General features: G+C 31.0%; 3 protein-coding genes and 1 long non-coding RNA gene across 4 annotated transcripts; 1 reads left to right on the plus strand and 3 right to left on the minus strand.

The window, feature by feature from the left end:
- Positions 1-2,879: 2,879 nt before the first annotated feature.
- LOC107940167 (sec-independent protein translocase protein TatB) lies at positions 2,880-6,132 on the minus strand. Its single transcript, XM_016873599.2, has 7 exons — positions 5,784-6,132; positions 5,532-5,653; positions 5,131-5,269; positions 4,977-5,035; positions 4,684-4,882; positions 4,032-4,143; positions 2,880-3,367 (listed from the first exon to the last, which is right to left on the minus strand). Exons 1-6 carry the CDS (start codon positions 5,842-5,844, stop codon positions 4,040-4,042), a joined length of 684 nt encoding a protein of 227 aa, XP_016729088.1. The 5' UTR covers positions 5,845-6,132; the 3' UTR covers positions 2,880-3,367; positions 4,032-4,039.
- Positions 6,133-6,301: 169 nt separating this feature from the next.
- On the minus strand, positions 6,302-8,008 carry LOC107940177 (uncharacterized). The gene is made up of 3 exons (XR_001695380.2): positions 7,809-8,008; positions 7,609-7,694; positions 6,302-7,174 (listed from the first exon to the last, which is right to left on the minus strand). It is a non-coding gene; the product is annotated as an uncharacterized lncRNA (long non-coding RNA).
- Positions 8,009-11,615: 3,607 nt separating this feature from the next.
- LOC107940181 (transcription factor bHLH92) lies at positions 11,616-12,837 on the plus strand. The gene is made up of 3 exons (XM_016873610.2): positions 11,616-12,041; positions 12,117-12,395; positions 12,470-12,837. Exons 1-3 carry the CDS (start codon positions 11,700-11,702, stop codon positions 12,551-12,553), a joined length of 705 nt encoding a protein of 234 aa, XP_016729099.1. The 5' UTR covers positions 11,616-11,699; the 3' UTR covers positions 12,554-12,837.
- Positions 12,838-12,841: 4 nt separating this feature from the next.
- LOC107940182 (40S ribosomal protein S15-4) lies at positions 12,842-14,481 on the minus strand. Its single transcript, XM_016873611.2, has 4 exons — positions 14,326-14,481; positions 14,094-14,242; positions 13,893-13,950; positions 12,842-13,290 (listed from the first exon to the last, which is right to left on the minus strand). The coding sequence occupies exons 1-4, from the start codon at positions 14,326-14,328 to the stop codon at positions 13,042-13,044; spliced, it is 459 nt and encodes a 152-aa protein (XP_016729100.1). The 5' UTR covers positions 14,329-14,481; the 3' UTR covers positions 12,842-13,041.
- Positions 14,482-14,762: the final 281 nt, after the last annotated feature.

Here is a 14,762-nt window from a genome sequence, read left to right on the forward strand (position 1 = left end):
TCAGAAAGATTCTTTATTCTCTGTAATTCCATCACTTTATTATCAAAGATAATATGCTGAAGAATAATTTTAATATAATATTATTAATTCTTATACATATTATTAGAGACATAAATAAATGGTTTGAAGTTTTTATTAAAATATCAGGACCCTACCAGAGATGGGGGAACATTACCATGTGCAGGCTGATGGTGGCATTCATTCATTGCCATTAATGCAGGTTTAATTTATATGTTTTTTATGATTTTTTTAATAATAAAAAACATAAAATAAATCACGGGAGTTCTCTCCTATTTTAATTAGTGGTAGAAGTTTCGATCCTCGCTTTGGGTATAAAGCAGCTTTAAAATTCGTGATAAATATCTATTGCTTTAATGAGCCAACAAAATTATTGTGGTTAGAATTTTCTATTCAAAATAGCATCGTAAATTTGTAATCATACAATGCAATTATTTTTATTAAAAAAATCGTCTATTATATTTTACGCTTATATTTAAACAATTAATAATTGTTTTAGAGGACTACAATTATAAATATAGTGTAATTATAAGTATAAATATATTTTAGATGAATTGTAATGTAGAATTAAATCAATATAAAGTATAATTGATGAAGAATAGGAAATAACTATATCAACTCAGTTATAAAATTACTAAAATCCTCGCTTATATACTAATTAATTTATATTTTTAAGAGGGTGTTTGTATCTTTTTAATATAATAGTCAATAAAAATATTTGAATTCGGAACACTATGCGTGATAAATGATTAAATTTATCATTCTAATCAAAACATCAATTAATTTTTATGTGAATTTTTAATAAATATATTTGTTATATAACTTTTTTACTGTAAAAAGACATTTCTAATTTCTCTCAATTTCAAAATTGAGCAAGTTAGTCCCTCTTAAAAAAAACTGGAGCAATTTAATCACTGTCAATTTTGAAAGTGAGTAATTAAGGACAATTAATCACAATATTAATGTATTTCATGAATTGTGCATAACTTTGATTGGTATAAAAACAAATTTAGCCCTTGATGTTTACATATTTTGTTAATTTTGTCTTGATTCTAAAAAATTTAACAAATTTAACCTTAATATTTACACATTTACAAAAATACGGTTAAATTTGCTGAATCATGAACAAATTGATAGAATATGTAAATTATGAGGGTAAATTTATCATTATACCAATAAATTTTATGTAAGATCAATAAAAAATATTAACATCGTGATTAATTATCCTTAATTACTCACTTTCGAAATTGATAAAGATTATATTGATCGAACCTTTTTAAAAGAATCCAATTTACTTAATAACGAATTTTTTTTAATGTTTTTTTACCTAAATAATGAGTAACATTTATGTCATTTATACGAAGTTGTTTCTTAAAATATATATTTTAATTTTTTTTAATTGTTTATTGGATCTGACAGAAGCAGCAGTCTAATGTTCATTATGTTATATATAATAAGTGCAATTTGGTCATGTTATATATATACAACCGAATCATTGTGGGAGGCAGCAAAAATCTCTTTTAATATGCTGCCAACTACTTTATTAGCTTTTCTTCATATTTTGTCAAAGCAAAAGGGTCTTTGTGAGGGAAAATGGTTTTACTGATATTAACCATGTTAACTTTATCATATTAAAATTTATGGATTAGATAATAAATTTAAAATATCATTAATATAATTATACAAAAATATGAGACAAATCAAAATTTAATATCGATAAGTTGAGGTGATAGTTAACTCGGCGTTGTAAGGTTAAGAATACAAATTCAAACCTCGAGAAAATTACTTATTGGGAGGGTTTTAACTTAAGCACTCATAATTGAAATAAAATATAATTTTAAGTCCAATGTAATTAAGCTCTTGAGACTGACTTTTCCATTGGAGCCCGATAAAATAATTTAAAAATTAATTAAGTCCATGATCGAATGTCACACTCAAATTGTGGTTTTATTTAAAAATTAGCAATTAATTAAGTCCTTAAAATTAGTTTTTCCATCGAAGCACCTTACATATGTTAAGTGATGACTTAATGACTTACATGGCAATTGATATTGAAAAAAATATATAGTGTGACGGTTGAATATAAAATTAAAGATGAGACTTATTTTGTTTTATATGTCACGTTAATCAATATTTAAAAATTAAAAATGTTAAATATATATATATATTAAATATTCTGAAATTTTATCAAAATTCCTTAAAAATAGATTGGAAAATTTTAATCTATTTTTAAAAAAATTAAAACATATTCAATAAATTTATAAAAATTTAATCATCACATTTTTAACTTACCCTTAAGGAAATTTCTTTGCACAACAAAGTACTCATTATGCAAAACTTGAATAAAATGATCAAGATCAAACATTCCACCCGAAATTTAAAGTTGCTTAAACATGATTGTAGTTACATGAGATATAGTTATAATTTTGAGTTAATTGACATGTTTTATAATTTCTTAGTATTTTTCTTGAATTTTTATTTTTTTAAATCTTTTTTATAATTTTTTAATGATATTATAATTTATTTTTATTTTTAAAAAAAATATTTTATATAATTTTTTAATCAAATTAATACTCAATCAATTCAATTAAATGCAATTTTCAATTAGAAACTAGATTAATTTTTAATTATTTTATCCCTTAACATTTAAGCCTCTAATGTAAGTAACAAAATGGCCAGCCAGACGAAGCACCGACCCAAATGGATTAAAATTTGTACACATACATCGTACCAAGTTTCCAGATGAGCATTAATAAAAGTTATAATGGAGCATTGTAGGTCCAAAAATCTCCTTTTAATTTTCATATATGAAATTTCTTTTTAAGAAAAACCTATTTCAAATAATTATAAACATTCAAACAAACATAGAAATTGTAAGTTGATAAACTTAAACTCTTAAATATTGTTAGGATAAACTACACCAGTTGTCCCTAAACTTTGATTAACACTATATTTCGGTCCATGTTTTGAGCAATGAATTCAGAATTGAGCTCAAACAGCTTACTACTTTGGCTCAGACTCAACTTGATTTCAACACATCCCTGATCATCTCTCATTCATCATGTATGAGAAACAAAGACATGTCCCACTGGCTTTTAACATGCCTGTAGTAATAAATTCATGGTTTAAGCTTGAACTTATTGCTACATCTACTATGCAATATGGCCCCAACCTTGAGTTAGACTTTAATCACATTCTACTCGGATAAAACTTCTGATCTTCAGTTTGACCGAGTGAATTAACTTTTAAATAGTGTTTGAATGAATTTGACTACTGATTCCAAGTTCAATTGGTTCGACGGGCTGACCTTATTTTTTTTATTCAACGGCATCCATCTTCATTTTCTGGGCTGCAAGTAGAAATATCAGGTTTAAAGAACAAGTCGAAAAGCTCAAAGACAAAGCGGTCTCCCAAAAGTGATGGCAAAGACAGAACAATGGACCAGTCTGGAACCAAAAGGGTCACTAAATTCAACTTTAATGGCAAGATCTTGACGAACTATAAAGCAATATGATCCTACTACTAGACATCAGGAATATTGTACTCACTCAGAAGGCAGTAAAGCTTATTGATTGAATCAATGAAAGCACTTCCCCTCAGATAATTTGCTGGATGCGTTAGATGTTAGTTTGTATGGTACAACGACAATACATGTCGCTAGTTGTTATTGTCTAAGCTAAAAGGGAAGTTGGCTAATCACCAGGAACCATCTTATACTTTTCTAAGCTAAAAGGGAAGTAGGCTTAACAATAATGTTACATCAATATCAAAGCTATATACACTTCAATGTCTGAGACAAGATGACAAACATTGAGAGCAGACACCAAAGAGTTCGACTAGAAATTTGAGAGAACTTCTTGAAATAAAAGTAAAGAAATAAATCATATGGCAATCCTAGCATATATCAGAGCACAAAAGTTAAATTAAATTGTTGTTTTTAGAAGGCCTGCAAAATGGCATGGATGAACATAACCATACTGCTCAGACGATTAGAAAGGACCAAATAGCAATACCTTCGTATTTACTGTATTTGATTTTGAGGCAGAGAAAAGAATTCCTTGGCATTATGTGCCACCTCGGCCTCCACTACTGCTTCCAACACAAGGTCTGATCCTTTTGCACTTTCTGCCATCAAGATTGACAGGTACTTATATGAGTATATATGTACTTTACATGCATCATGAAGAAGTACTAAAATCTCATCTTTGAAATGCTTGTGCATGCATATCAGGTGGCTCTAAAAAGAAGTACTAAAATCTTATCAGCTGGTGTACCACATAGAATATGGTTGCAAAAGCAATTAAACATGGAAATATTTTGATTCCATTGGTAAATGTACATTTTTTGCTGGAAAGGGAGTCCAAATGGAAGGACGGGGAAAGGGGCTGTTAGGGGTAATTATATTATGACTTCTTCACATCAACAGGAAGTTAACACTAGCATCACGAGTTAAAAAGAGAAATAATGCGATAAAAATATGATGCGGGAACCTGAGGTTTTCATCAAAATATACACATCCATGTTAAAACATCCCCAAATGAACATTTTATGTAAAAGCATGGTATGTTTAGTGATTTAGCAGCTCGAGACAATTTAGAAGAGCACCTACAATAATAAACCAAAGCAAAACAACATCTAATAAATGATTCTAGGAAATATTATGACCTTTCCGATCTGGAAGGAGTCCAGCACTTTCAGCTGAAATTGGAAGAACCGAGAAATCACCAATTTCATAATTAAGATTTTTGTCTTCTACACTGAATCTCCCTGAACCAGCTTTAACAGCTTCGGATTCGGCCAATCTTGCATAGGCAGTTGCTTTGCTATGCAAATCAGTTGAAGCCAAAGACTTTGGAGTATGATCCTGAGAAGGATGAATGTGAAAGAATAATGAATAAATCAAAACAAACAAATATAAAGTAAAAAAAAAGGGTATAGTCAATAGGTAACTAGATTACCTTCTTCACAGCATCAGCTGAATTCTTGTCTTCTTCACATTTCTCAGATGGAACTGTACCTACAAAAGAAAATGGTGGGGGAGGATGTTAACAAATGTGAAGTAGAATGAGATAGAATGCAACGGAATGCACATGACTAAACTAAAACTAATACCATTACTATCAGAAGCAAGCTCTGGAGGATTTTCCATCAGTCTTCTAGTCATAGGACCAGGATTCATAAGAGATAAACTCCGTATTTCATGCCGAATTGCATCTAGTTGTGCCATTGTATCTTGAAGCTCTTTGGTAACCTAAAATCGACAGATTCTCATAAGGTGAAATAGAAAACCTCCCTAAATTTGTCTTCACTACTATCTTCACAGTCAAAGCATGCTATAAACAATTCATTTTCTATAACCTATATAACATACAAGATGGTATAGAAATTCTTCTTCCAATGGACATTAAAGCACTTCCAATTCTTGGCAGGAAGAAGAACAAGAACATAAAATTTAATTTGGTAAAGAGGGGTTTTCTTCAACTTTGTTATATTATTCAAAGAAAAAGAAGTACCTGACGAGCTTGAGATTGTTGCATAACATTATCGAACTGACCACGAGCTAATTGAACATATCCAATTGATCGACCTGCTAATCTTCCAGCTACTTTTGCAATTTTAGGCAGATCCTTCGGTCCTACAATCGATAATACAGTAAAACCCATTTCAGCTTTGGATTCAAAATGGAAGTATACCTTCAAATCCCATTGTCCCAATTAGCTCAAATACCTAAAAGATATAGAAATATAAAGCGAGAGAAGAATTACCAACTAGAGCAGCAGTGGCTCCGATCAAAAGGAAGAGCTCCCCGTATGAGATACCAAACATATCGAGATACTTCAAAGGAAAATGTGTTCTTTATTAGTATAAGCTTAGAGGTTGCAAGATTTGGTATTTACTGGTCTGGGTTGGAATACAAGTATCCATAACAAAACTGCAGCCCATGTGTTTGTTAAATTGTCCCAGAGAGTTCAAACCTAAAAAAGACTGTTTTCTCAATATGTACAGACCAGGGAGTTCCCAGATAATAGGATATTCGTATATTGTCAATAGGTATCTAAATTATATAACCTTTCTCATTTAAGTATCTAAAAATAAAAATTTTGTCAAAGTAATTACCTAAAATTTTATTCCTTACCACTTTAATATTTAACACCTTCAAATCAATCAAATTATAGCACTTAACATTTTTAAGTAAAAATATTTAAAATTATGATTAAGTAAAATTTTAAATTAAATTAAAAAAATATTTTTATTGAACATTAATTTTAAATATTTTTTTAATTTTTTAAAATAATTTCATTATAGTTTTTGATCATATCTGCTCTGTAATGATGGTTATATGACAAGTTCAACATGTTAACGTGATATTGCACGAGACCATCACCTATAAATATCTCCAAGAACAATGTAAAGGGGATCGACCCTTCAAGAATTCTAAGCTTATACTCTTTCAAGATTTTTGTAACACGCTTGCCCAGAATGAACAGATACGTTCCAAGCAAAAGATGTCACATTTGGACACTGAAGCTAATTTAACTCAAGCATCAATATTAAGACTTCACTTTAACATAATTTACTCATTTGAAGATATTTAAGTAATTTTTAAGTTTACTTAAAGTTTGGTTACAATTTGGGGTCGTTCGGGGTTTAGTCGGTGCAAAACAAGGTCAATGTCACGACACTGGGCTTTGGATATCGCGACGCCGAAAATAGAATGTTCCAATGACTCCAATTTTGTGACACTAAAAGTTGGGTGTCGCGACACTAGGCTTTGAATTTCGCAACACCAAAAACAGATTACTTAGAACATATTTGAATCATCTAAAAACATGTTCAATCTATCATCAACCTTCCTATAAACACATCTAAACACTTTAGGAACTCAAAATATACTAGATTATCATTCAAAAACTTTACCTAACACATGAATATACTCATCTAAAGAAGTTCAATTCCAAAGCACAAAATGATAATCAACACCTATGGCATAGTTTTAGAACCACATGACAATTTATAATAAAAATTTATATGATTCTAACCCTAAGTACATGCCACTATAACTAATATTTAAGTTTCAAACTCTTCAATCCTTGCTTGATGATGAGATGAGGATGAGGAAAGCCACTTCAAAATTTACCTTCAAAACGATCTTTACCTATGTATTTTAAAACAACGTGTTAACCTTATGAAAACTTAGTAAGTACTAAAGAATTCAAACCTTACTATTGAGTTTAATTAACAATTTTAATAAATAAATAAACATTTTAACATGACCACAGTAATTAGTCTTAGTGAATAGCAACAAGGTCATTCTTTATTTTTCCGCTTACCATACTTTTATTATTTACACATTGATCATGTATCATTCAACATCGCCCATTGTACACATAACTTCTCAACATTATACAATTTGGTCATTTTCTCTTCACTCTTAAATCACATTCACAATATTCACATTCACTTACTACTTCCTTGAGTAGTTCATATATAAATTAAGTTAATAATACTAAATTGCATGAAAATAACATGTTCATTAATTTTATTATTTTCAAAAATCTAATTAGGTAAGGAAAATTCTAAAGTACTTACAAATTTTGCTAAACTAGACTTCCTTCAAGCTTTGTCTACTTGCTTCCCTTTGTCTACACCCCTTCTATCTTCTTCCTTCTCTTTCTCTTCGTTTCACATAAATATCATAAAATATGAAAAATCAATATTCATCCACAACACTTTCATGTTTAAATAATCAAAGTAGACATGAAACTATCCCGAAAACATGAAGATATTACCTTAAAAGCTTAGTTCATCACATTATCTAGATTTTCTCCCTCCTCAAGTCTGAACACTTCATTTCTATTCAAAAATTTGAGCTTGTTAGGTTGTGGGTGACTTGATTTAGCTAAGGTTTTGAATGGTAATTTGATCATTTTTAGCTTGGAATGGCCATAATGGTGATGGAGGATGAAATTGAAGAGAAAAGAAAATCTTCTTCTCCCCAACAATAGTGGCAACGTGAGAAAGAAAAGAAAGATGGGGAACTTTCACCAATAATAAAAAAATAATTTAATACTATAATAATAGTAGTAATGATGATGAGTAAATAAATATTATTATAACTAAAAAAAATCTATCAATCATCATTATCCATTAGATCTTGTTGAAATTGTTTTCCATGTCCTCACATATTCCACCGATAATTCAATTTAATCTTTTTTACTTTTAATTTCTTAATTTGACCTCAATATTTTGTAAAACCTTACAATTTAGTCTATACATCGGTGTAATATCTCCCACTACATCAGTCTTTTAAATTTTCTCCAGTCATCTACTTCTTTCTCCATTAACGCTTATAAATTTTATTTTATTTTATTTATTTAGAATAAATTCGATTCATAATGACTCAAAATTATACTGTTACGATCAACGGATTTTCGAGGATGTTACAATTTTCTCAGCCCTCAGCCTTCAAACTTTTTCAACTGTCATTCTTTATAGCCTTTAACTCTCAACCCCAGCTAGGTAAATTGACCTTCTTAGCAACCATTCTTCTCTCCTCTACATCTTTCCCTTGCTGAGTCTAGTATCAATAAAGTTAAATGCCTTGATTAAAATGAAAAAAATAATAATAAGAGGAGGGAAGGAAAAGTCTCCCATCTTCTTCATGCATTCAAGGGGAGAGAAGCCATAAGCCATACTTGTTATTCGAACACACGAAAAAAATTGTCTTAAGTTTTGGTTAAGTTAGAGAGAAAGAAAGAAGAATTTAATGAAACAATGGTTACTTATACTTACCACCTTCATCCTTCCATCGTTTGGCTTAGGAGAGGGAAGAACCATTCCAACCCATTCAAGGGTATGAAAGCCATCTCTTTTAAATTCTAATTGAATTTTAGTTGAAGCTCTTGTTTGAGATGAATCCATTACTCAATTTTTGTTATTCAATGAATTAGTGTAAGATGTATTTAAGGAGAACATGAAGTTTCTAAGCTTGAAAATATGAGATATATGGTAGTTTAAGCTTGATTTTGAAATAAAAAATACATCTTGTTAAAGCTTTAAAGTTAATGTTGAAATTAGGTACCTATGTGTAAGGGATAAGAACTTTGGGGTTAAATTTCATTAATTGATAGCTCGAGGTCTTTAGAATATAATTATACAATATGATTTAGTTTCAATTGAGTAAATTATAAAATATGGAAATTCAAATATGAAGGCTAAAAGAGACCTAATTGAAAAGAATGTATAAAGGTTTAATATGAAATTATTTCATTATTGACTAAATATTATAGCTTGTGGATATAATGTGTTAATACTAGTTTAACCATTATTATATTTGTTGTTGGATGTGTATAAGTAGCAAATATTGATTTGAATGTTAAACGTATGATGATATATTAGTGAATATGTACACTCGTAATATGATGTGAAAATGGGAGTGCAATTCATCGCGTAATTTGCCTAGAGCACTAGGTGTCCGTGGGAAATGTGTTACTAGCTCCACAGTACTGGTGTCTGTGAACGAATGTTGATAAGTTCTCCAAAGCACTGGGTGTCCGTGAGAATATATTATTAGTTTCAGACTGAATGTCAATTAATGTAAATTAATATATTCAAGAGCATTGGGTGTCCATGAGCATATGTCGATCAATCGATCAATTAGTTAGTATCCCCATGTGTGTATGGGAAGTAATGTTAGTGCTAGAGTTTTGGGGGTCAGTGAGCATATATTGATATAATGATCCATGTATTCATTTGTGAAATTAGAATCAATAATAAAAGCTATTGGTATGAAAATTGTTATTAGTTATTAAAAGTATATTGATAACAGTACTCTAGAATTGAATAGTTATTAAAAAAATGTATTTGTGATTAGTAGTGATAAAATAGTGAAATTGAAAGAACATAGTGAATATGTGTTATGATTCTTGAAATCAAGATGCACATACGTTAGAGTGCATCAATTTATTAATATGTGAAACAGATAACAAGCCATAATCTTAATATAATCAGGTTGTCAAACATTTGTAAGGCATGATTACATTTGTGATTGATGATTACATTTGTGATTGATATTGGTTTAATTTTATGCCATGTAAATATGTTTAATTATTTCGTAATTGATTTGAATTAGTTTTAGTTGTTTCAACAACGTAATGTGACATCATGCATTCGGATTCGTGATCAAGTTGAGTGTGGGGTGTCACAATGGTGGCTAAGGTGGAGAGAGAGAGAGAGAGATCTCCTTTCATGGATAGGTTGATTGGTTTTATACCCTTAACACTGATCCTGAGGTGTCATGTGTTGTCTTTCTATTGATGGCTATGAAACAAGTTGGTCAAATAGTCTGTCACCGATAACCTAAGTAGGGTGACGATTAGATTGTCTAATCACTTCAGATAAGTGGTTGGTTGGTGTTAGAGGTGGCGGGTAATATGCGGGACCCATATGGCCTTATGGTCAACGAGTATGGTAATGAGTTATTCTTAAGGATCTTTTCGAGAAGTATCCCCGAAGAGTGAGCTCTTGAGGGGCGCATCCGTAGAGGAGAGATGTATCATATATAAATATATATAAATATGTGATAATTTAAGTATGAAATAAAAAAAATATATACATTGAAAAAAATTATTATAGCACAAACATCCCGCTTATCTTTCATTGTCTAAAACAAATTTTGGCCCAAACCCAAACAGTGATGACTTGAATAATTAATTTGAAACCTAAAGGTCAACATCTTCATTTAATACCTAGAATGAGATATTGGTGATTGTAAGCTATTTGAGTCTCGATTGAAAAAAAAAAACTTAAACTCTATTCAGTAATTATCGAGACGAGCTCGAGCAACTTGAGATATCGATTGAGTCAAATTCAAGCTTAGTAATACTTGGCTTGAACTACTCATGAGTTTTTTTTAATATAAATTTTTTTAATACTTTATATTATTAAATTACGTTATTACCTTTAATATATATTATTAATCCTAAGCTTAATTATCGTGCCGAGCTCGAGCACATATAAGCTTAATTTTGGGGTAAGATAAGGCAAGATCAAAGAAGTTATTTCATAATTGGATTGACATGAAAATTTTAAATACAATCATACTCAAAAGAGATCAAGGCGAGAAATATAAAAATCGAATCGAATCGAGGTGAACAAAAAATAATCTCGCCTTACCTGTTATCCTACCTAATATTGTATCTCCCCACTTTAATACTTTTGAGATGTCTTTAAATTTTAAACCCTTTCAAAATATTAAAAAATAAACAAATAATCAGTTGAATATATATTTTTAATATTAATCTCGAGTTCAATTCCTAATCCTTCCGAGTAAATAAAGAATGGGTACATACAACAAGTTGTGGTGGGCTAACTAAGAGCTAAAAAAAAAACTCATGCCCAATTTCAACAAAAAGGTCCAAAACCCTAAGACCACTTGGGGTTACTATTTGAGTCAAAGACATTGACCTCGGACAAATCGCCTACAACGAAGTGAAAGAAAAATCAACGCTTTGAACAATTTTCATTTTTGGTAACCAGTTTGAAAATATTTTTCAACTCAAGCAATATGGACTAAAACCGTCATCATCATCCTATATAAACGTGTCAAGTTCAAATCGAAACTTCTTTAAGTTCCCCATGACCAAAAACAGGAAAGAAAGAAAGAAAACGAAAACCCCACCATGGATGAGCTGATAAAACTACTATTAGGTGAACATGGAACAATATGGTACGAAACAACCCCTGTTCTTCAACCTGTTAGACCAAGCGCTTTTCAGCCATATCCAAAAACACCAAGAACCGAACCATGGTTGGAAGCCGATGGATGTAATAATGGAGTGAGATCAGGGAACATAAACAAGAGATTGATCGAGTTCTTGAGGAAAACAAATTGGGTTTCAGTCATATCCAAAGACGAAAAAAAACAGAGGTGTCTTAAGCACATGATGAAAGAGAGAATAAGAAGAGAAAAGCAGAAAAAATGCTACTTCGCCTTGTATTCAATGCTTCCTCTTGGAACAAAGGTGGGTATTTTTTTTGTTTTTGTACGAGTGTTGATTATGTTTTTTTTGAGCTTTTTGGTTGGTCATTAATGGCAGAACGATAAGAACTCGATAGTTCAAACGGCAACCATGACAGTTCGAGAGCTGGAAATGGAGAGGGAGGAATTGCAGAGGAACAACAACGAATTGCTTGTAAATTTGGGTGGCAATGCCAATAATGAAGGAGCCAAGATTAGAGCAAGGATAGATGATCCAAGTTATGAGATTGATTACATGTTGGCGGTTTTGAAGTGCTTGAAGACATTGGATTCGAAACGCGGAATGATCCGAACAACGGTTTATAATCAAGAACTGGTTTTGGATCTTGCAACTAAGGTTTGCCCTCTTTTCTCTTTGCATCATTACAAATTGAGTTTACTAATTGCATCATTTGTTGTTTATTTTGATAGATGAAAGCTGCCGATGTAGAAAATGCTATAAATAGAACATTGCAAGAAGTGGAGAGGAAGCTTGAGGAACGTAGGAGCATATGATTTGATGTCAAATCAGAGACAAGGTTCAAAATTTCTAATCTTACACCACTGGATAAACAAAAGATTAGATCCCGAACATGATTTTGTTCTGATAATTAAATTCTGCTTGTAGTGATGACAATAAGATGAGATTTGATCTAATGAAATGTTGCATATTTACCAATAAAATTTTGGACATTCATTCCGCACTTTCATCATCATTTAAAACCCTAAATTTGTGTAATTGAAGATTTAATATCTTTTACTACTCCACCTATGGTTCAATCGAGAAAATAAACAAACTTCATCTTCATCACAAAATCTAAAGACATCTCCAGCTATCATAACTAATAGATGAAACAAAACACTCTTTAAAACATTGTCAAGTCTCATTATCTAAAGAAGCAACCAAAAGGGTGTGAAATTTTCATTACTAAGAGTGCAACAAACAAAATTTAACTCTCAAATAGTAAACCCCAAATTGAGGCTCCAAGCAGCATGAAAGGGCTTCACTTCAGAGGGATGAACCTTGAAGAATGAGTAGCACCGATACCGGGTCTCCCGTGCTTAACTGGCTTGTACGAAATAGAGAACTCAGCAAGGTAATGGCTGATCATTTCGGGCTTGATCTCAACCTGATTGAATGTCTTGCCATTGTACACACCGATAATGCTACCAATCATTTCGGGTACGATGATCATATTTCGGAGGTGGGTTCTGACTGGTTCTGGCTTCTCACCTGGTGGAGCCTCCCTTTTCTGGGTTAAGACATCCGAACAAAGATTATGCTTTAAGTATAATATTTAACTCAAATAGAACTATCAAACACTAATGAGATTTTATCAAGATAATATCCTGTAAAGCTGGATTTAGAACGAAAATTCTGCAACAAAAACGCTACACCAACAATGAATCATTCTAACATTATACAATTACCCCTAACCATCCAACAATGATCAGAAGTATAAAATTAAAAGGAAAATGAACTAGCAAAATGCAAAAATATGGAGCAGATAGTTGTCATAATTTATCATGTTCTATTATGCACATTCACGGATTGGGATATAATTGAAAATATAAACAAATGAAATGCAACCAATTGAAGTACAAGCATTAACATAAGGCTTCAGTTGCTAGAATTTGGCAGAAAACAAATTTCCAAATAAAAATGAATACATCCATCAAAAATGATAAATGAAAATGGAGAAATAGAGCAAGCCATGGAAAACAATCCTAACATAACTATGAATACTCAAAATTAAGTCAAAATTCTCAACTTTCACATCAAATTTTAGATCTAAGATAAATCCAAAATTGATAAACATAAGAAATGAAAAGAGGAAAGGGAAGAACAAATTACCGCCTTGCGAAGTTTCTTGATTAAAGCCATGGGCTTTCTCTTGAGACCCCTCTGGAACCTATAATAATAATAATAATAATAATAATAATAATAATAATGATAATAATAATAAGGAAAACCCATTTCATATTTTTCACTAATAGCAATTAAAAAAACATATTTTGCAAAAAAAAATGAAACTTGCTTCTGTTTTCTTATTACCTTCTGCGAGCACGGGCAGGAAAGAGCTTGACAAGCTCATCAGTGGACATATCAAGGAGAGCATCCAAATCAACACCTCTGAAGCTAAACTTCTTGAATGTTCTCTTCTTGGGCACTCCAGCCGCCGCTACCTCCGTCTCAACATCCGCCTGTCAGAAAAAAACCATTTTCCCCACCATAAGAGCAACAAAGAATAAGAAGAAAGATGAAGCAGAGGATAGAGATCACTTACCATGGTCGAAAGGCTTGAATTCTAGAGCTGTAGCCGTTAGGGTTTTGTTTGGGGGAGGTTAGTGAAATTTATTTTTGATAAGTAGTTTTGTATATAAAGGCTGAAACCCTAAAGTAAGCTTTTTAGAAATAGTGTAAGTGTTGGCTATTTGTTGGGCTGGGCCTGTAACATAAGTTTTTCAAAAAACTTATATCAAAGTATTTTTACACTTTTGGGTCGGGTTATTTATTCAGTTCTAAAAATTCGTCTGAATAGTGAGAAATAGTAAGAAGATTTAAATAAAAATATAGGCTCGAAAAAAGTCTTGAATAAAAAATAAGATCCTTTTTTTAAATGGGCCAGGCCTTATGTAGATTTTTAACTCAAGCTTAGCTCAAACAAACTATTTTATTACTATTTCGCTATTATATTACTATTATTTTATTATTATTATTAAA

The sequence above is a fragment of the Gossypium hirsutum genome, chromosome A02, assembly GCF_007990345.1.
Source record: "Gossypium hirsutum isolate 1008001.06 chromosome A02, Gossypium_hirsutum_v2.1, whole genome shotgun sequence".
Taxonomy (NCBI): domain Eukaryota; kingdom Viridiplantae; phylum Streptophyta; class Magnoliopsida; order Malvales; family Malvaceae; genus Gossypium; species Gossypium hirsutum.

Coding starts and splice junctions, on each gene's coding strand:
- LOC107940167 (XM_016873599.2), bottom strand. CDS start 5,844: ATGTTTGGTATCTCATACGGGGAGCTCTTCCTTTTGATCGGAGCCACT. Junction 5,270..5,531: donor AACAATCTCAAGCTCGTCAG/GTACTTCTTTTT, acceptor TGTCGATTTTAG/GTTACCAAAGAGCTTCAAGA. Junction 4,883..4,976: donor CAGCTGATGCTGTGAAGAAG/GTAATCTAGTTA, acceptor CATCCTTCTCAG/GATCATACTCCAAAGTCTTT.
- LOC107940181 (XM_016873610.2), top strand. CDS start 11,700: ATGGATGAGCTGATAAAACTACTATTAGGTGAACATGGAACAATATGG. Junction 12,042..12,116: donor TGCTTCCTCTTGGAACAAAG/GTGGGTATTTTT, acceptor CATTAATGGCAG/AACGATAAGAACTCGATAGT. Junction 12,396..12,469: donor TTTTGGATCTTGCAACTAAG/GTTTGCCCTCTT, acceptor TTATTTTGATAG/ATGAAAGCTGCCGATGTAGA.
- LOC107940182 (XM_016873611.2), bottom strand. Junction 13,951..14,093: donor CCTGCCCGTGCTCGCAGAAG/GTAATAAGAAAA, acceptor TTATTATTATAG/GTTCCAGAGGGGTCTCAAGA. Junction 13,291..13,892: donor TCAAGAAACTTCGCAAGGCG/GTAATTTGTTCT, acceptor GTCTTAACCCAG/AAAAGGGAGGCTCCACCAGG.